We start from the raw sequence: 21,229 nt of genomic DNA on the forward strand, positions 1-21,229 counted from the left end.
GATAACTCAGTAAATAAATTGAAATCGATTTTATGATGTAAATGTGTGGATATAAATTGAAGATTTAGTCCAAAAATTTGTGGTATTAAAATCATTGCACAAATATTGCTTTTTTACACATAGGATTAATTTTATTGAAAGTTTTCATTTATTTTATAAAATATTTTTTTAGATTTAACATCTTAATATATTTGTATTTTTATAAATTATAAAGCAAACATAAATAATTAAAAAAATAAAAAATAATATTATTGCTACTTGTTTATTTAATACTATTACTTAGTAATTTGTCATATAATTAAATCTGATTGTACATACTATCATTAAAAATCACAATAAATAATAAATTATTATAAATTAAAGATAAAATCTAAAAATTTATAAATATGAATACCATTCAACAAAAATCTAGATATTTAGACTTATAGAATAATAGTTAAATTGATACATATGACTAAAGGCCTTACATAAACTAAATGATTAGCAGTTCCTCTCAACTAGATTTGAAAGACATTTAAAAATTAAAGAGATTCAAAAGCTTTTCAAACTAAAAATCATTACATTAAAACAATGATGAACGTTATTAGTAATATATTATTAAAATTTTATATAAAATTAACTTTACTTTTAAAAACAGCTCGCCTTAAAAATAAATGATCCAAAGTTTGAAAAGGTAATAATCTCCTCTTTAGTAAATGCGCTCTATTTAATAAGAACATACTTAGTAGTTCTACTCAAAAAAAGGAAGTATGGAAGAATTTCATAGCAATAACAAAACTGAAATGATTGATAAAAAATATAAAGCAGAGAATACTAAAAATTATCAACAAGAAAACAGTAATTGTAGAAGCATTTATAACTTAGGTAATAATTCACCTGTTAAGATAGATAAAAGTTTAGTAAAGTAAGATATAGATTTACCCAAATTAAAATCTGAAAGTTAGAATACAGAAGAATAGTAGAAATCTCCACTCTCTAAAAAAAATTAAAGGTGTGATAACTAATAAGATTTAGGTTTCAAATTTATTAGAGAGAGGCATAAAAATAGCTCATTAATCGAATCAAATTTTTAAGGATATATCAAAAGAAGCTAGAATTCCTCAAGACACTTAAGCCCTTCTATATAAGACTTTTAAAATATTAAACACAGTAAGATTTAGTTGTATTAGGTGACTGATAGAGTAAATAATTCTAATACTAAAGATACCGCTAAATATTCTTTAAATTCATCAATTTTACTTAATTAACCATAAAATAAGATGATTGGAATTTCTAGTGTTATATAAGGATTGACTTAAAACTTAAACTAGAATGAGATATAAAAACAGTAATCTTATATTTAACTCTAGTTATCTACCAATAGAAGTATTAGGAAATCAATGTCATAGCTTAGATCAAATAAAAAAGTAGAGAGCCCGGAAAAACAAAACGAAAATAGCTAGTTAGATAAATCAGATTATGAAACAACGCCATTTAATTATAATTATACTTAAAAGAGAAAATCAAAACTTGGAAATATTAATCTTTTAGGGAAGCTGGATTCAAACATTTTTCCAATGTAGTAAACTTTTAAAATAAATTTATAATAAGAAGAATAGAAAAGCTAAAATGACTTTAGTCCTTAAGTTTTAAATAAGAATGATAATAATTCAGACCACAATTCACCCATTTTTAAAATCAGGAAAAGATTAAATTCATAAGAACATGGGCAATTTTCAAATTGTATTTAGTAAAATTTTTTCTCTAATCTAAAAAAGGTATAAGTTGATTAAGATTTAACTCCATAATCGTTAAACGAATTAGATAATAGTTCACCTCTACTAAAATAAGAAAATAAAAATAAATAACCTAACTAAATATCTTCGATGGAGCTAATTGCTGCATATAATTAAGATGACAGGAAAGTTTAGAAATAAATTCTATTGAGGCAGGAAATATAAAAAATAGCTGAAAAAGCTATACCTAGATTTATCAAGCTATGTATAGAAAAAAACCCTGATTGCTAAGAACTAATGATTATTTGTAATTAAGGTATGACTATTGAAAAATTTTGTGATAAATTAGGAAAGCTTGTAACTTATTGTATAAATAACTAATCTGTAAAAATAACGTCTTTTAACTAGATAAAATTATCGTTAAGTTTGAGTGAATAAATTCTTATTTTCTTACAACAATTTTTTTTGGAAAATAATTTGAATTTTTAGTTTTTTGAAGAATTTAGCTAAAAGTTCAGAAATATGCAGATGCAGCTAAGCTAAAAATAAATAAATCTTTTTCAAGAACTAGGAGGTAAAAGGAGGATAGAATATATCGTTGAAGCTATCATAAAAAAGTTAGACAAAACGTATAATCTTTAACTTCAAACAAAATTAAGCTCAATAATTGATTTTTCATTGAATCTACTGACTGTGAATTCTGTAGCAGTAGATGAGAATATAAGAGTTTTTAAAGATTATATTAATACTTTTGGAGGAGTAGCTAATAAATCTATGTATACAAGCTAGTATTTTTTTAGTGTTAAATACTAAATTTTTAGAGAAATTTTATTTGAAAGAGACATCCCTTGGAGAGTTAAGATGCTGATTATTGATGAATTTGAAAAGTTAAGATATAAATATTTTGGAGATATGCATGGGTTGGGTGAATCTGTTTCGTTTATTGAATTAGCTACAAAAATATAACAAAATATGAATGAATAACATTGGAGCAGAATAGGATATAACTAAAAAAATTAAAATAGTTAGAAGAGCTTTTTGATAGATTTATTAAGGTTAATATTAGAGGGAGAAAATGCTACGTCTTTTAAGAGATTCCTTGAAATAAATTAAGTAAATATAAATAATGAAACAATACCAATAATTGAAAGTCTAATTAAGGGAATATTAATCAAAGAAAAAATATTACCATTACTAACTAAGTTAGATTTTGATTTAAAATTTTAAAAAATAAAGAGATATTTAGGGTTTGAGTGCTCATAGAGCTATCTGATTTACAATATTGATAACATATAAATTGAGATGTAAAAATGGATTTAATAAAATAATAAAATTAATAAAATAGATGATCAAACATCTAAAAAATACGAAGACTTAGATTATTTCTTTCTGCTTTTATCTTCAGTTTTTGAAGATATTTGTACCTATCACTTAGCAGACTCTGTCTATGCCCAAGAAATTTTAAAAGTTGATCTTCATTTAATATAGTTTTAGTTAAAGGCATTAAAAAGAGTGCTTATTTAAACTTATATCACAGCAGGTAGCTCAGATTCATCAAAATACTTGGCTGATATAAATTTATTAACATCTTATATGATGAAATACTTTAATGATTTTAAATTATTTTGAAACCTCTTTTTTGAAGTTTTATTTTTATTTGAGCTCTTAAAATTATAATTTTGTTGTAAATTTCTTATCTAATAAAATAAAATTTATTCTGTATTTAAAAATATAATTTACAAACACATTTTTCATTAGTTTAAGTTGATTGCGTTAAATTGCTTTTATAATATCTTTAATAAAATTTTGCAAAACAACATATTTAATTAATTTGTTTAGATTTCTGATAAAAAAAGTAGTTTATGTTCGAAGATCAAATTTGTGAATCATGAATAGAAATCAAAAAAGAAACTTTTTGTTACTTTTTATATTTTTGATTTATTAATTTTCATTAACTCATACAAAAGAAATCAGTCAATCTATCAATCTATCAATCAATTAATCAATTAATCAATCAATCACTTATTCAGACAAATAAATAACTAAATATTATTACTCATAAATTATAATTAAGCAAAATTATAAATAACTTGAATTTTTCTAAGGTTTAAGGAATAATGTTTTCTTAAATAGAAGTACAAAAATATTATTAAGACAGATTATGGAAAGAAACAATAAATAAGCGAAAGCAGTACTATCCAAAATAGCATTTAGGTGAAAGCAAGTATAAAGAAGATTGGTATAATTAAAAGAACATAATATACCCTAAGAAATCTTTTTTAGACAAGATTAAGCTCAAATAAGAGTTATATAAATTCAGATAGAATGCAGAGAATTTATCTTAACTAAAATCTTCTATTCATGGACCTGCTAAGTAAGTCAATCTAAATGGGTATTTTGATTCTAATTCAGATAATTCAAGCAATTTAGATTCAAGGCTGCTACTAAGAGGTAGCTTAAGCAATTCTCCAAATAAATTAAATGCAATAAATAACAATTATTACTTGAAGTAAAATTCTCCTATCTCGCTTCCACCAATTAGATAAGGAAACGGGCTTGGATAAATTGCGTAAACTTTGTAAACATAAGAAAATTATCCAGTACTGACAAAAAATTTTAGTTAACCAAACATCTTGAATATGTAACAATAATAGTATTTAAATGGGTAAAGAGGTAAACATTAGCAAACAGTTCCAAATTCTTAAAGTAACCAAAGTTTATTTATTACAAAGTAATAGTAATCTGATTCTAAGCTTAATGTAGAAAGTTAAAATCATTTATAGAGTGATATTTCATCATTAAATTATGGGGAAAATATTAATGATATCTCTTAGTTTGATAACTATTATCATCAATAATAACTATATGATAAATAGTAAGCCACCTCACCTCCAAAGTAATTAAATATCCCTAGGATAGCGATAAATAATATTAATCATAGAAATAGTGCTGGAGGTATAAGCTAAAATTCAAATGATTATTAATAATAAATTCTCTAAGACTCATTAACACTTACACCTACACCTATGGGAGATGTTTCGTATGCCAAAAGAGTATAAAATTCACCATTCAGCAAATATGTTGATGGCCAAGAAGATGGTGTTTCTCAATCTCAAGTTTCATAAAATAACCAATCTAATTCTAGCCAAAAGAAAATAAAAGGTTTAAAAGGAAAAGATAAATAGTCATCTTAATAGTCAACTTAAATAAATTTTTCATAAATGAATGGTGTTGAAAAATTCTCATATTTGGTCAGTAAACTCGGAGATACACAAACTAGATTTATCACAATGGTTGAATAGGATAATGAACTTTAAATGATATTTGAGAACCTTATTGCTTTAAAATTAAATGATCTTTCTAAACTTTTCATTAAGTTTTTTAGATTTTGTTTAGAAAAGCTTGTGTTTGGTGATAACAGTAAAAATGTAAATAAAAGTTCTTTTTCTCAGTAGTAGCCTATAGTTAAAGATATTGGAAAAATTGATCCTCGTATTTTTAAAAAGATCAGCATTTCCTAAGGATTAGTTAAACCCTTAGAAAATTTTTTTGCAGAAGAGTTGGAAAAAGTAGAATTTCATAAAGAGGTAGCTAAATTTCGCTTAATTTGGAAAGAAATGTGTGAAAAGCATTTAATCGTTCATAATTTACTTTTGGAAATAGGAGGAATAAGAAGACTTAAAGTAATATTATCAAATATAGCAGATAACTTGTAAAAACACTACTCTATTAAATTTACTTCTTCGTAGCTTGAAGATATTTTTAACTTTGCTTAGGCTATTTTTTAAGATAACCAAAACATCACTTCAAGTCTTTTATTGAAATACAGGTAATAATTATTGAGGAATAGAGGAACGCTTAATTTTTAAAGAGTAACCTTTGTTGACCTCTTTATAATTAAGCATTTTGTTTTTTTAGAGCTATCGAAGGAAGAATATATTCCTTGGGAATCAAAACTAATTTTACTTTAGAGATTGGAGTCGTTTAGATTTGATAATTTTAGGGATTTGTATAATTTACCTGAATAAGCAGAAATTATTTAGCACTTAAAAAATTTTATCCCTTAAGCTTTAGTAAGTTAATTTTAATTTAATACAAAAGACGCACTTGAATAATTCTTTGTTCAATTAACAGATAATTTATTGGGTAGTGGAAATGCTTTAAAGTTTATAGAATATTTAAATCAAAGTGGATTGCCTTCCTCATATAATAATATAATAATGATGGAGCATTTAATCAAATCAAGTGTTTCACTTAGCAAAGATATTCCATAAATAATAAAAAAGATTATAGAGCACAAGTTTATTACATTAAAAAGAAATCTTTAGATATACACCAATTTTAATAGTGTAATCACAAAAGCTGATGAAATCGTTAATAAAATGCATACTATGAATATCATTCTTTTAAAATATCTTAAAATTCCAGCTTCAGAACATCAAAAATACTTAGACATGAATCTTTTTTATCAAATTCTTGTAGAAGTGTGCTCCAAATTAGATGCTTTCTCCTTATAAGATTTATAGTATGGGTTAAAGCATTACAACTTCACCTAGAAACATTACTATTTCTGGATAAAATCAATAAAAAGAGTACTTTTAGAAATGAAATACTCTATGGGTGATGTTTAAAATCTTGCTATTCACCTAGAAAAAATATACAACGATTCAACTTTGTGACTTTTTACATTAAAAAATTTATAAATTAATTTTGCTTAGAAATATGTAAAAAAATACTTTCTATTAAATTAGTTAAATTGTATTTATGTAAATATATTTTATATTAATATTTATTCAAATATTAGTGCTTTATATTATGATAATCAACAAAGATTATATTTATCAATTTGTAAACAATAAATTAATATAATTTAAATAGCTATTTGAAAAAGAAATAATCAACACGATGATATAAAATTTAATTTATTTAATATTTTACCTAAATTAAAAATATGAAAAAATAAATTTTTTACTGCTATTTTTGTATAATTGATAAAAAAAAATGTAAAAATTATTTTTATTTTATTTCCAAAATACATCACAAAAAATTTTAAAGAAAGTTAAAGAAAAGCAATTTTATTTAACTAGTCTATGATCCCTTAAATTTTCAGTAATTATTTAAAAAATATTTTCAAATTTTGTAAAAATTTTTTATAATTTCACTAATTTATTCTTTAGATAATTAAACTTTATATAACAGAGGAATTATTATTCTGACTAATCGTTTTTTCTCAAAACATGACTTTTTGAATATTTGTAAGCAAACATCTTCTGTTTTAGAAATATGGTTATTATAGTTTTCGTCTTAATATACCTTGAAAGAATCTTTACAATATTCAAAGCCTGAAACCCTTCCAATACAGTGTATTATGTTTTTAAATTTGAAGTAAAAATTAAAGAGTTTGATAGGATCATTTTAAAAAATTTATTACATTGTCAATTTAGAACATCTTTAAACCATACTACCTTACTTATATATTAGTAATCTATTTAGCTAAATAGGATTCAGCTTGAAAAAGATATACTCTTCATATTAAATATCTAAACAGAGAAATCTTAAATAAATTAACTAATTTATGACATCTGTAAATTTATTTAACTATTGCTTAGTGTAACAATTATTTCTTATTCTAATATTTAATGAAATTAAGTTGTTTATATTCTTTTGTAATATGCTTGCTAAATCAACTAAATTAGTTTCTTAATCTAATTTTAAAGTTAATTTTTTCAACGTTTTTTATTTAAGTAGAAAATTAAGGTTATTCATTACATTTATTTTTGGTATGTCTTAATTCATTTCTCTAGCAGTGTTAGAGCTTTATGTATTTATAATTTAGCTTGATTAAACTGTACTTTTATTAATTATTGCTGACAATTAAGCATCTAAGCTATTTTAATCTGAATAGTTAGAGTTTCCACCAGTGCTAAAAGCAAATTCTATAATATTTGTATAGTTTTTAAATATATCTGAAAAATATTGAACAAGATTGCTTATCTTAGAAGCATTTTCTTTTGTATGCTATTCTACATATCTAGGAAATTTTATTCTAAATTTAATTGCTGGATTAGAATTAAATAGTTATGGTAAGAACTAATTTAAATCTGTATCAAGAGGTATAAAGTCTAAACATTTTAAATTGAATGAGAATTACTTTAACTTAAACTAAATTATGCATTTTTATTTTTCTTAAATTTAATTTTCAGCATTTCCATTATTTTATGTATTATTTTCATTCCAAGCCAGTAATGATAAAATATTCAATAGAATTTTGAAACTAACTTCTCCTTCGCAATATAAACAAAATCTTTGTAAATTTGTTAAAGAAGATATTGTTTATGCAAATAAGTACTCTGTTTCTTTATCTTCTTTTCTAAATACTGATTCTAAAAATTCCAAGCTTAAATGCTAAACCTAATTACTAACTTCAGCGATACTTTTTGCTATATTTTGGTAGTCGATATTTACTTTAAATTTTAATCTTTTCATTTATTTGAACTGTTTAAATAAATTTATAATTTTTAACATTGACCTGTCATCATTATGTTCAATCCAAATAAAATGAATCATAAAATCTTAAGTAAGCATTATTTAATTTATTATTTTTTGAATCAAATTAAGAAATTCTGCTGATTAAGTATCACAGTATTTATCGAATTCCATTTTTATTTTTCTAACATTCTAAATACTTTAAAGAATTTCTAATGGTTAAAACCCTTCATCTAGAACAATTTATTCATTTTTTTTGTTTATATAAACTCTTTTCTACCCTTCTACAATTATTTTACTGTTATCTTATTCATGCACTATATGGTCTGGTATCTTGTTAAACTATCCAAAATATAATTCAAGCTTTTATCCTTTTTTTACAGGCTGAGGAATAACCTAAAATCTAATGTAATACTAACAATTTTTTTATGCACTCATTTAATATAAAATTCCTAAGATATATTCTTTAAAATTAAAATTAGGTAAATATATAGAGATATATAAAAATATATTTTAATTTGAAATTAAATTACATTTATTAAGTTTTTTCATAACATTTCAAATAAAAATATCAAAATATTTTAAAATCAAAATCAAATTTAAAGAAGTGATTGATATATGTATCTCAACCCTATTTGAAAAATTATTAATAAATAAAACTAATAAATCAGTATGCAATTTAAAATAAAGTGATTGGTGGAATTATGCCAATTATGTAATGGAATTTAAAGATAGTTTATAAGATTGAAGTAAATCATCAAAAAATATTAAAAAAAAGAGATAAAATACTACAAAAATGAATGATAAAGCTATAAAATAATCGAATAGAAATAACTGTAATAATTATATTTTAAATAAATTAACTTGAATAAATATTTTAATAATATCATGTATATTGTATTAGAATTTGATGTAAGTTACCATTTAAAATAGATATGATGTAAGAATTTATAAAAAAAGATTAAAAAAAGAATGTTTTGTAAAATTTCTTTTATTTTCTAACATTCATTTTTCTATGAAAAGTTTTAATTTTTTAGATATAAAAAAAGTAACAAAGAAACATTGGAATATTTTTGGGATTAAATAGAATTGCCATGGAAAAATAAAACACATCATTGATATGTAAAGTCTTATACTTATTTTTACAAAAAGAAAATGTTATTTGGCAGAATGAAATTCAATGATGTTAAACAATTGAAAAAATTTTGTTGAATTAATTTTTTGTGAGATGAATCCATGAATTTTTTTTAAAAAAAAAGAGAAAGAATATCATAATTTTGATTGATTTATACAGTATCTATATTTTATTAAATTTCATTAATAAATAAATCAAAAATAACTTAAGAATATTTATTAACACTTTCAAAAAATTAGACAAAGTTATATTCTCAGAGCTAGGTTTTAGAAATGAGCTTCAATCTTGATCGTTTTAACATTTAGCCAGTTCCATACTTGAAGTTAAAAAGAGAAGAAGCAGAATATTATATTGCATACCATAAAGAAAAGAGGCAAGATAGGTATTTGCTGAAAATATATACTGTAAGAGATAAAATTTCAGAATAAAGAATAAATAATGAGATCTATATGAACTAATAAGCTCAAGGCGTTAACCAAAATATAATAAAAGTCAAGGGAGTTGTTAAATAATAAAGCATAGATGATTTAACTAAGCAAAAATAAGAAAAGTTTATTATACTTTTATCGTATGTAAGCTAGAACTTAAGAGAGGTTATTGAATTTAAGAAGATTGCAAAAGAGAATCAATACTTCACTCCTTAAGAATTAAAAGCTCAAATGAAATCATTAATTAAAACTTTTGCTGATCTTTAGCGCAACAATATAGCTCATAGAAGAATTGAGCTAGAATCTATTTATTTTTTAAATTAGAATTCATCATTTTAGCTAGGAGACTTTTATTATTCTAAAAATTTGATAGGATAAGAAGACTCCGAGATAAGATAAATAGATTAAACTGAACTATTTCAAATGAAATTCCCTGATGAAAAATCATTGGAGTGCCTTTCTAATGGTATGCCAGAACTGAAATCAAATTACTACAAAATGGATGTATTTAGTTTAGGCATTGTTTTTTTACAATTGGCTTAGCTAGAGATCTACGAAGGTGTATTTAATTTCAAGTAATCTAAAGACTTTGCAATATAGAAAGTGGGAGAGATGTAAGTCCAATATTCTTTATAATACATTTTAATTTTTAACTTACATAAAGTGATTCAATTTTAATATTTTTACTTAAGCAAGGCATCAAGTATTCATTGATACTTAAGACTAATTAAAGATTTGTTTTTTTCAAAATTATTTTTTACAATTTGACAAGAGTTAGTTATAAACAACAAAAAAGCTTTTCAATCTTTTTTGCTAAAACATAATTTGATAAATATAACTTTTAAGATAAACTCTTCAAACCAAAAATTATCTGATCACATACATGAATAGCTAGAAGATTTATAAATAAGTAGATTAAATCAAAAAACAAAATTTTAAATGTAGATTTTATAAATATCATTTGACCATAACATATTTTGTAAATATTTTTGTGTTTCTTAGGAGACCAAATAATTTAATCTATTTGCTGATTTAAGATTATTCTATTTAAAGACTAAGTTTTTAAAAAAAAATAAATGAAATTAATTTAAATTAATCACTTTAAATAATTCTTTAAACATAAATTAATTATTTTTTATATAGAAAAATAAGATTCTAATATTTTATTGTATTTAATTAGATATGGAAGAAACATAAAAGAATTTATCAGTTTAATGTTAGCACCAAGAGAAGAAAGAAAAGATTTTATAGCTCTAGAAGAAATCATGAATTAAATATTGGACCAAGATAATATAGATGAACAAAATATTAGATGCTCCATTTTTCCTGAAGATAGGAATAACTTAGCCACAATACCAGAAAACAACAGTCTTAGAGAAGATTTTACAAGCAGCAGTTCTAATGACACATTTAAAAGAGATGAAGATGATTCAAACTAGAATATACTCTTTGATTAGAGTGGCTCGATCCCACAAAGAGTTCTATAAGACACTTATTAAGAAAATTATCGAACATAGACAATGATTGATAAAAATTAAATTAAATAAACAAATTAAACATTACCAGCTGAATAAAATAAAGATTAAAACCATACTCAAAAATCAAAGTTTCTTCATTAGGATTACAAAATGCATCAAAATTTTAATCTTACTTCTCCAACTAAATTATAGCTAAATAGATAAAATAATTAGACTTCTTAGTCAGCTAGATCCTTATAATAAAATGGTTTTGATCAATAACTCTAAATAGCCATAGATGAATCTATTCCGTATTCTCCATAATATCCTACTATCCAGCAATATATATAAAATGAATATGTGCAGTAGCAATTTCCAACTTAAGCCACTTAACCTATGATATAAGATAATTATTCAGCTAGCTACTTTATGAGATCAACATAAATCAAAAAATAAGAAAATCTAAAATACAATGATTTAGTTCAGAAAGCTCAAAAGTAAATAAGCTTAAAATGGTTTGACAAAAAGTCTATTAAAATTCAAAATTCTATTGGCAGAGGATAACGCAGTGAAGTAAGAGGGTGTGAAACAAAAGAAAGAAATTGTTGTATTGCAAAAATGTATTATAAAACTAAAAATACCGATGTTTGGGAAATGCTGGAGTCCTTAAATAAATTTTATTAATGTGTCTAAAACAAAAATATTTTAGTAATTTAAATTGAAGGCTATTACATTAACCCTGTAAAAGAAAACGAATATGAGTCTGAACTTTGGCTGATTTAAAAGCAAAAGAAATATAATTTAATAACAATTCAGCTTAGGCATAACCTGACATTTTTAGAGAGATTGTCTATAGTTAAAAAATTAATTTTAACTATAACAGACATTCACAATTTAAATATTGCTCACGGTGAAATAAAGCCTTAAAACATTCTTCTCGATTTATAAAAAAACCCTTTCCTGACTGATTTTGTAGTATGTGATAAAATGATAGGACCCTCATAGTTGATCAAGAGTAGAGGCTTCGAGACAGGATATTCTGCCCCAGAGCAGTATAATGACATGCAATTTTGCAAAAACAGTGACATTTGGAGTCTTGGTGTTATTATATCAGAATTTCTTACAGGTCTAAAAGTAGATTCTTATATTGTTGAAAAATTTGGTCTATATGATCCCACAAGATAAGGTAGTTTAGACCTTTAACAATATGGATATTTTGATAATTATAACATTTCAATGCTTATTAAATAAATGACATAATATAATCCAGATAACAGGTTACCATTAAATTAAGTTCTTGAGCATATTAATTTTCTAGAAAATACCATAAAATAAGATTAAGGATAGTATAGATTAAATAGAGCTAGATAAAGTGTACCATAAATTCCTACTTACCAATAAGATCCCTCGCCAACTCGTTTCTAAAACTGCTAATTATAAATATGTACCTAATAATAAAAATAAATGTAAAAAAAGTCAGCGGCCTTAAGGTATAAAATGTATAAAGTATGATAAAATATTAAAGATTTTGCTAATTGAAACAAATAAAGATAAAGGAATTAATTAATTAATTTTCATATAATCTATTTATTATCTAAAATTTAATCAATGTTAACAATATAATTAATCACAAAGATACTCTTGTTTTAAAAACTTTTATATTCTATATATTTTTATAACTTTAAATATAATTTTTATATACTAAAATATTAATTTTAAATTTGATTGATTAAATATATACAATGTTAGATATATTATTTTAATGAAATAGGTTTTATTCTATTTATCTGAGCCTTAAAAATCGTTTTTTTGATTATAAGTACGATAATTTAATTATTTTGATGAAGTTTAAATTAAAAATATTTTTTAGGTGATTTCTTTGTTTCAATTTATATGATTTAATTGTTTACTTCTTTTATAATATAAAATGTATTTTAAATAATTAATATAGCTGTTGAAAATTTTTTAGGAAAGATTTTTTAGAAAATTCTTTTTTAGATATATAAGATTTGATTTGATAAGTGATTTTTTTTTTTGTTTATATTATAAAAAACTTTATTAAAAATATTGATTAAGGTTTTATTTTATTAGTTCTTATTAAATTGGTAAAAGTTATTGAAAGATATTCATTTTCAAACCAAATAAATTAAATTTATTGTTATTAAATAAGTCAAGGCTTTAAAAAATACTTTAAAATTCACAACAAGCATAGCTATAGTAATATTTTTAAAAAATCAAATAGAAGTTTCTATTTGTTAAATAAGAAAAAAAGGTTAAGGCATAAATGATAAGACAATTATTTAGGGCAGTACACTGCAACTTTATTTAAAAAGATGTAAGAAATATGCTGATGGTGCCAAGTTATTTTGTTAGGACTCGTAGTCCTTTCAATTTCTACTCATTCGAAGAAGAAATACATAAAATGAAGCTATTATAAGAACAGCAGAAAAATAAATAGCATAATTATCGTAAAGGAATTTCACCATTAGTTAAGTAGAGTATTGAAGATTTAAATAATCTCTATAGAGGACATAATATGCTCAATTTTGAAGTTGACTATAATTTCTAGTCAAAAAAAAATAATTCACAATTTAGATAGAAGGTTAAGAATAGAGAGGATTTACAAAGTTTCTCGCACCTCAAAATTCAAAATGCTATTAAAATTGCATATATAATTCTAGATAACTAAAATAGAGCCAAAGAGAATTAATTAAATAGCTATGAATAGGCTATGGTCTTGGAAGTTTTCTTCTATAACATATTATTATCTTTCCTCTGTGAGTAGCCAGAAGTATTTTAAAAAATTCTAAACAAGTAGGAGAACGGTCCTTTAATTGATGAAATCTATGTCATTAAAAGTTTTATGTCTTATTTTTTTTCACTACCTAACTGCATCGATATCGTTTCAGAAAGCCCTTAATTATTCAAATTTATAGTAAAGACAGCAGAAATTTTATAGATAAACTAAGAAATTGTTATTCCTTTCATCCAGTAGTTTTTGAATAAAACTTCTTAAGAAGGAATATATTATAAGTCCTTGTATGACATTACTATGATATTTTTACCTATTTCAGATTATATGGCTGAAAGTAGATTTAATTTGCTCAAAATAGGCTAATTAGATAATTCAAAGGCTCTTGATATAGGAAACATATCACTGATAATACGCCAATTACTCAACATAAAAGAATCTAATAACTACAATAATAAAAGAAATGTAAGCAGAGAGGAGATAGGAATTCTTTGCAAGTTATTCTTTTGCTTAGTTAGAGTAAATTAAGGGCGTGGAAAGGTTTGCTTAGACCTTTCTGAGGCTATTCTTACTAGTAACTTTGAATACCTAACTGAAATCGAAATGACAAGTGTTATTTATTCTATTATAAAGTTAGAGTACAACAAAAATTCTGAAGTAGCTTTCGAACGTAAAATAAAAAGAGAAATGCCTAATTTAATATTTGATTACGAGACTAAAATTGAGAAAATGCTGCAAACAGGTTATTTTAACCATGCCCGTATTCCCTACATTTTATATTGTCTGTAAAAAACATCCAAATTTAGACCTTAGTATAGAAAAAATTAGGTGTTGTACATTTGTTAAAACTTATTTCAAATTGTAATGAAAAACTATGAAAAATATTAAGCACAAGAAATTGTGACTATTATTTATTCTCTCAAAGTTATTAGTACTTCATTCTAAAAAGAAATAGAAGACCTTTACAGGGCTTACTTCCTTAAGCTTGCCATCGAGTAATAGAAAAGAGAGGTAAGTTAAAGATAGTAGTAGGATCCTATTAAGAGCTCAGATGATGAAGAGGAAGAGTCGAAGAATTTAGATAATCAAGGGAATGTATAAAAGTAATAATAAAAAAAAATTAAAAGTGAAGCTAATAGTAAAACCGATAAAGAAACTACTTTAGAGTAAAAAGAGGAAGAACAAGACGATGCTTAGTTTTTGAACAATTATTTGAATTAAGAGTATTTAACACAAGAAGTTCAAGATGTATAAATCAGTAAACTTGTAAAAGATCAAAGCTCAGAGTTAAAAAGTTAAAATAATAACTAATTAAAGAAAGAAAAATAGAATAATACTTAATTGACAAACTCTAAATAATAAAAAATATAAGGATACAATATCAAAATGCAAAAAATGAGAAATACATTTTAATATTTTTAGCAACTTTAAGGATTGGATATTTTGTGTCTTTTTATTGGAATAAGAAACTTTAATAAAAACTAAAATAAACATACAAAAGAGAAGCTTAATTCTATTTTTATTATAAATCAACAACTCTTTAAGTTGTTTCTTTCGAAATTAAATAATATAAATGATCACTTGAAAATAAAAATACTTTATGAAGTTTCTTACAATCATCCTGAATTACTTGACTCATATTTATTTGAAAAGAATTTCTAGGATTGGGTTATATAAATTTAAGATAACCTCCATAAATTAAATAATTTTGATTTTATTGCTCTCGGATTTATTTTAAAAAAATATGCTCGTCTCTTTGCATACCACATTGAATTCTGGATGAAATATGCAGATGAATCCAGTAAGAGAAAGTTTTAAGGTACTTTAGAAAATCAAAGAATCAAAGTAGTCCATCAAAATATGAAAGATTTCTACTAAAAATGTCTCAACAGTTCTTCTGCTAACTAAAGATAAGAAGTAATGAGAGTTAATAAAGTTCGTACAGCCTATGAAAAAATAAATTATTTCCTAGAAAACTAAGAAAGTATAGAATATGATAGTGAGCAATCATTTCAAAATGAAGATCTAGATATAGATAGCTTTGATTAATATAGATGAATAATTTCAATCAAATTTATTTAATTAATTCCTGTTTTATTTTATTTTCAAAATTAACCAATTAGTTAGATTTAGATTTTATACTATGAATATTATTTATATTTATTTACATTCCTATTTTGAAAGTAACTTAAATAAATTCACCTATTTATCTTCTCACTTTAAGTAAATTAATAATGTAAGATATTTATCGTATAAATGTAAAATCAAAACTTTTCTGTGTTTTAATTTTGTTTCTTTTATTTCACTAATTAAATTAAAATAAATTTTAGATAATCACTCATTTTTAATAAATTAAACCATATCATTTACATATAAATTTAAGAATAACTCTCCTCCCTGAATAACTTGTGAAAAAATATTCGTTTTGCTATCTTTAAAATCTTAAATAAATTTGATGATCATTAAAGTTTGTTATTTATTTAAATGCTACTCGATATATCTAAAATCTGTAAAAATTTAATAAAAAATATAATTAATAAAAAAAAAATTCATAAAAATAATCTTAGAATGACAAAAAATATTTTGATTTTAGCTGGCGATTTTGTAGAAGATTACGAAATCATGGTTCCATTCTAATCTCTTCTTTTATTAGGTTTTTAGGTCCACGTTGTTTGCCCTGATAAAAAGTCTGGAGATAAAGTAAAAACTGCAATCCACGACTTTGAAGGAGATTAAACTTATACTGAAAAGCCAGGACATAATTTCGCCTTAAATTACACTTTTGATGAAGTAAAACCTGAAAATTACCATGGATTAGTTTTACCTGGTGGAAGAGCTCCTGAATATTTAAGATTAAATTAAAAAGTTCTTCAAATCACCTAGCATTTTGTTGATACCAAAAAACCAATCTTATCTATATGTCATGGTATTTAAATTTTAACAGCTCTTAAAGGTTCTTTAACTGGCCACAATGTAACTGCATACTATGCTTGCCAAACTGAAGTTGAACTTGCAGGAGGTAAATATTAAAATGTTGCTGCAGATTAGGCTGTTACTGATCACAACATTGTTTCTACACCTGCTTGGCCTGGACACCAAGAATCAATCAAGGCTTTTGCTGCTTTACTTGGTGTAAAAATTACTCATAGTTGAGTTTAATAATATCAAAAATTGTAAACTTAAATACTCAAAAGTCTTTTTATTCATATACATATAAAATGGTTGTTTTATATTTTATTTGAGTAAGCTATAATCTATTAAAAAATACTTAGCTTCATTTACTTTCTTTGTATCTATTCTACTTATCTTATCTTACTTATTTACTTAATTAATTATTAATTAATTTCGTCAATTTTAATATTATTTAAGATAAAATGATGAAATCAAAAGATATCAGATAAATTAATAAAATATTGCATCAAAAATCTATGCAATAATATATTATTTGATAAGTAAATAAAGTAAATTTAAATCTCTACAATGTTTGACGATGACTGATAACAAGTTTTCACATAACTGCAATTTGTTCTTTGAATTAAATTTATTTTTTTTAGTAATTTTTTTGAAACAATAAATTATGAAATATTTTAAAAAGGTTATTTATAAATTAAATTATAACTTAAAAAAACAAATTTTTTTTTATTATTTATCTATAAGCAAACATACTAAGAAAATGACAACAATCTTTTTTAAGATTTAGAGGATATATAAGATTATAAGACCAAAAAAGTTTGAATTTTTAAATCATTTCATGGGTGAATTTTTATTCGCTTAATCCAAAGCAGATAACATTTCTTACCAAAAAAGTTCTTTGTTTATTTCACATGCTACATAGCAATTTGGTTATCTTCCAGTTACACTGTATTCATCTACAACAGTTCTTCCTAAACAAAGTGGGCTTACAGTGTCAATTTCTACATTTCTAAACTTTGTAGAAAAGGCATCAGGATTTATAATATAAAAAACAGATACAGGATCATGCAAAGGTGCATAGTCCCACCCATATCTTTATTTATATCTTCCCATATAGTAGGTCAGAAATCCAATAACATTTTTGCCAAACTCAGATTTATATAACTCTATTTTCTGAATTATTTCTTAAGTTACTCCTACTTTATGAGTCAAATCAATTGGCACCAAGGTTACTCTCAATCCTGACTAAAAAACAATTTAAGCAGCTTCTGGGTCAGACACTTTATATTATATTTCAAAAGTAAACATTAAAAAATAGAAAAGTAATAAAATATACTAATATTAAACTCTGCAGCAGGAGTTTGGTTACCAAGGAAAACAGAACCTCCCATTAAAGATATTTACTCAATATAATTTTTAATATCAGGATATATTGTTAGCAGTATAGCTAAATTAGAGTAAGCACCAGTTGCTACAAAATGCACTTTCTATGACTGATTCTTAAGTGTATGATAAATTTTATGAAATACGTCATCTTCAATTGCCTCCTATTCAGTATCAGGCAAAACACATCCATCAATTCCGCTCTCTCCGTGGAATTGAATATTAATTTTATCTCTTCTAACTATAGCTTATTCTAATCCTCTATAAACTGGAATTCCTTAAATTCCACCCATTTTTAGAACTTTCAATGCATTGTTAGTCACTTTTTCTATTGAGCTGTTTCCATGTACAGTTGAAATACCTATTTTGAATTTTTATATGATTTTGTATAAATGGTTGCTAGCATTATATTTTAAATACCTAATAGTTATATTTTATCACTGTATGCTGCCAAAAATATAGCCATAGCATCATCAGCTCCAGGATCGCAATCTAACCAAACTAATTTTTTATCTTATCCTTACATTTTACTTATTTTTACAAACTTAATAAAAAGATATCAAAAACAATCCCTAAATATCAAAATAAAATTCAACAAATTACTTTAAATCATAGATATTATATTTCAATTAAACAGATTAATATTAAATCAGTATAAATATACTACTTTTACACTTTTTCAAAATTAAAAACAATAATAATTTTATTTTATAAAAAATATTTGATTGTATATCATAAAAAGATAAACATAATTTAACAATTATATTAATTTCTCTTAAAATAATAAATACTCAAGATATATCACTGATAGAGTAAATCCAAGTTTAATTGTGGCTAAATACAAATCTTTCTATTTATTCATTTATATTTAGAAGAAAAGTTTAAAAAGACTTTAAAGCGTCTGTCCTAAAATTATTATTATTGGTAAAACTCAAATAAATTTAATTGATGCATTTAAGTGTTGAAATAGATTTTCCTAAATTAACTAAAAACTAGGTATCTCCATTTTAATTATACAAGAAGTCAAGCTTTAAGCACTTCAAAATTTTTAAGCTTTGTATTATGTTGCACAATAATAAAAAATTATTTTAATCAATTTTTAGATTTTGAGGTAAATATATGCTTAGATTTTCTAAACTTTCTAACTTTTATATAGAATTAAAAAAATCTTTTATTTTATTTGAACTAAATTTGCTATTCCCTTCATTAAAAAACTCAAATTTTTTTAATAAGAGTTAACTATTTATGATATCAATAATTATTTAAAGAGAATCATCATCTAAATTTTGATAATGCAAATTAATGATTAAAGAAATTAAATTTTATTGCAAAACCTATTTTTTTATATTTAAAAAATCTGATAAAACTATATTTTCATTTTCTTTTATGTCAATAAAAATATTTGAAATGTTTTATTTTTAAATTGTCCATTTTAAGCTACAAATAAATGTATAATTTTCCTAATAATTTGTTTCATTTTGTTAGATTAAATAATCCTTTTTTTCACTTTGTTAAATATATTTTAGTTAACTGTATTAACATTAAAAGTTTTAATAAAATTCTAATGTCATTATTTTCTCTTTGTTTTAACTTATTATAAATTTTAACTCTTCAAATGCTATTCTTCTTTCTTGAGGACATGTTGATATTAATTTTTAGGAAACTTTAAAATAAAATGATTTTCTTTCTAAATTTAATTCATCTGGAATAATTCCTTTTCTTAAATCAAGCCAATATTTATTTAAGTTTTAATTAGATTCATAGTTAAACGTGATTGGATTATCCACCATTAATATTATTATTCCAAGAGAAAACAAATCTGCTTCAAAAGAAAAATAGCTACTCTTTTCAGGAGAGCATAATGTGGGTTATCCGCAATAAAAGTCAGAATAAGTACTATTATTTAATATAGATAATCCAAAATCTGCTAATTTAATTTAGTCATTGCTAATCAGTATATTAGAAGCTTTGAGATCACAATGGATAATTTTCATACTTTATAAACTACATAAAGCATTAATAATAGATTTTAAAATGTTTAATTTATATTCTTCTGAAAAAGGTTACTAAAGTATTTTCTGTTAATTTATTAAGTAGAGTAAATCATATTAACATAACTCTAACTCAAAAATTATGTAATTTATTTTGTTAATCCCTATTTCCTATATTTTAAAACACTTCACTATGTTTTCTGCATTTTATATTAACTTAAAGACTCTCTTTTCATTTTCTATAATCTACTTGCCCCATTTATTTCCATCATCTTCTATTATTTTTAAGGCTACTTCATTTTAATTTTCTTTATTAATTGCTTTAAATATTTATCCAAAATAACCTTAGCCAATTAAAGTAATAATTTGGTATAAGCTCTATTTGTTGAGATAAGCACTTAAACTATCAAACCTATTTTACTTGAAATCTGTTTTATACATGATACTATTATCTGCTTTCATTTCAACTTTTCAATCACTATTTATCAATTCTTTAACTAAATTAATCTAAAAAAATACTTTTTAATTATTAAATTCTGTTTTTTAATATCTAAATTAAGCTAAATATTCTAAAAGCTGTAAACACCAATAAAATTAATAGAATATTTAATTCTTTTACATAATATAAACAATATTTATTTAATATTTAATTTTTCTAAATACTCCTTATTATTGTTTAATAATGTACTTTGGGCAAAGATAATAAATAAATAAAATATATTAAAAATATTATTCATATTTCAAGTGATTAAGTGATTGAAATATTATTTTACAGTTTATCTTTATTGTAAAATAAGAATTAAATTTTATAATTTGTTATTCTGTAATCTAAAATAACAAAATAATTTAGTCAATTTGAAGATTAAATTAATTTTTTGTATTATTTTATGAATTTTATAAAATTATTTTATAAAAAAAGCTAATTTTGATTATTTGATAATTGAAATGGATGTAAAAATGTAAAGTAAA

The 21,229-nt window shown here is 23.1% G+C and overlaps 8 protein-coding genes across 8 annotated transcripts; 5 read left to right on the forward strand and 3 right to left on the reverse strand. All coding sequences in view use genetic code 6, as the record gives it.

Annotated features, from left to right (window-relative positions):
* Nucleotides 1-386: 386 nt before the first annotated feature.
* Nucleotides 387-3,344, forward strand: TTHERM_00765360 (hypothetical protein; the record flags this gene model as incomplete). The annotated part of the gene is made up of 2 exons (XM_001025395.1): nt 387-586; nt 638-3,344. 2 exons carry the CDS (start codon nt 387-389, stop codon nt 3,342-3,344), a joined length of 2,907 nt encoding a protein of 968 aa, XP_001025395.1.
* Nucleotides 3,345-3,832: 488 nt separating this feature from the next.
* On the forward strand, nt 3,833-6,394 carry TTHERM_00765370 (hypothetical protein; the record flags this gene model as incomplete). Its single annotated transcript, XM_001025396.2, has 1 exon — nt 3,833-6,394. The coding sequence occupies one exon, from the start codon at nt 3,833-3,835 to the stop codon at nt 6,392-6,394; it is 2,562 nt and encodes an 853-aa protein (XP_001025396.2).
* A 756-nt stretch (nt 6,395-7,150) lies between these two features.
* On the reverse strand, nt 7,151-8,639 carry TTHERM_00765380 (hypothetical protein; the record flags this gene model as incomplete). Its single annotated transcript, XM_001025397.2, has 3 exons — nt 7,151-7,180; nt 7,485-8,193; nt 8,245-8,639. The coding sequence occupies 3 exons, from the start codon at nt 8,637-8,639 to the stop codon at nt 7,151-7,153; spliced, it is 1,134 nt and encodes a 377-aa protein (XP_001025397.2).
* Nucleotides 8,640-9,608: 969 nt separating this feature from the next.
* On the forward strand, nt 9,609-12,733 carry TTHERM_00765390 (kinase domain protein; the record flags this gene model as incomplete). Its single annotated transcript, XM_001025398.2, has 2 exons — nt 9,609-10,378; nt 10,945-12,733. 2 exons carry the CDS (start codon nt 9,609-9,611, stop codon nt 12,731-12,733), a joined length of 2,559 nt encoding a protein of 852 aa, XP_001025398.2.
* A 772-nt stretch (nt 12,734-13,505) lies between these two features.
* Nucleotides 13,506-16,031, forward strand: TTHERM_000765400 (kinase domain protein; the record flags this gene model as incomplete). The annotated part of the gene is made up of 1 exon (XM_012800406.1): nt 13,506-16,031. The coding sequence occupies one exon, from the start codon at nt 13,506-13,508 to the stop codon at nt 16,029-16,031; it is 2,526 nt and encodes an 841-aa protein (XP_012655860.1).
* Nucleotides 16,032-16,541: 510 nt separating this feature from the next.
* Nucleotides 16,542-17,126, forward strand: TTHERM_00766400 (PfpI family intracellular protease; the record flags this gene model as incomplete). Its single annotated transcript, XM_001025400.3, has 1 exon — nt 16,542-17,126. One exon carries the CDS (start codon nt 16,542-16,544, stop codon nt 17,124-17,126), a length of 585 nt encoding a protein of 194 aa, XP_001025400.1.
* A 591-nt stretch (nt 17,127-17,717) lies between these two features.
* TTHERM_00766410 (inosine-uridine preferring nucleoside hydrolase) lies at nt 17,718-18,795 on the reverse strand (the record flags this gene model as incomplete). The annotated part of the gene is made up of 3 exons (XM_001025401.1): nt 17,718-18,166; nt 18,223-18,630; nt 18,690-18,795. 3 exons carry the CDS (start codon nt 18,793-18,795, stop codon nt 17,718-17,720), a joined length of 963 nt encoding a protein of 320 aa, XP_001025401.1.
* A 1,041-nt stretch (nt 18,796-19,836) lies between these two features.
* TTHERM_000766429 (transmembrane protein, putative) lies at nt 19,837-20,214 on the reverse strand (the record flags this gene model as incomplete). The annotated part of the gene is made up of 1 exon (XM_012800407.1): nt 19,837-20,214. The coding sequence occupies one exon, from the start codon at nt 20,212-20,214 to the stop codon at nt 19,837-19,839; it is 378 nt and encodes a 125-aa protein (XP_012655861.1).
* Between the last annotated feature and the right edge of the window lie 1,015 nt (nt 20,215-21,229).

The sequence above is a fragment of the Tetrahymena thermophila genome, assembly GCF_000189635.1.
Source record: "Tetrahymena thermophila SB210 genomic scaffold scf_8254284, whole genome shotgun sequence".
Taxonomy (NCBI): Eukaryota; Ciliophora; class Oligohymenophorea; order Hymenostomatida; family Tetrahymenidae; genus Tetrahymena; species Tetrahymena thermophila.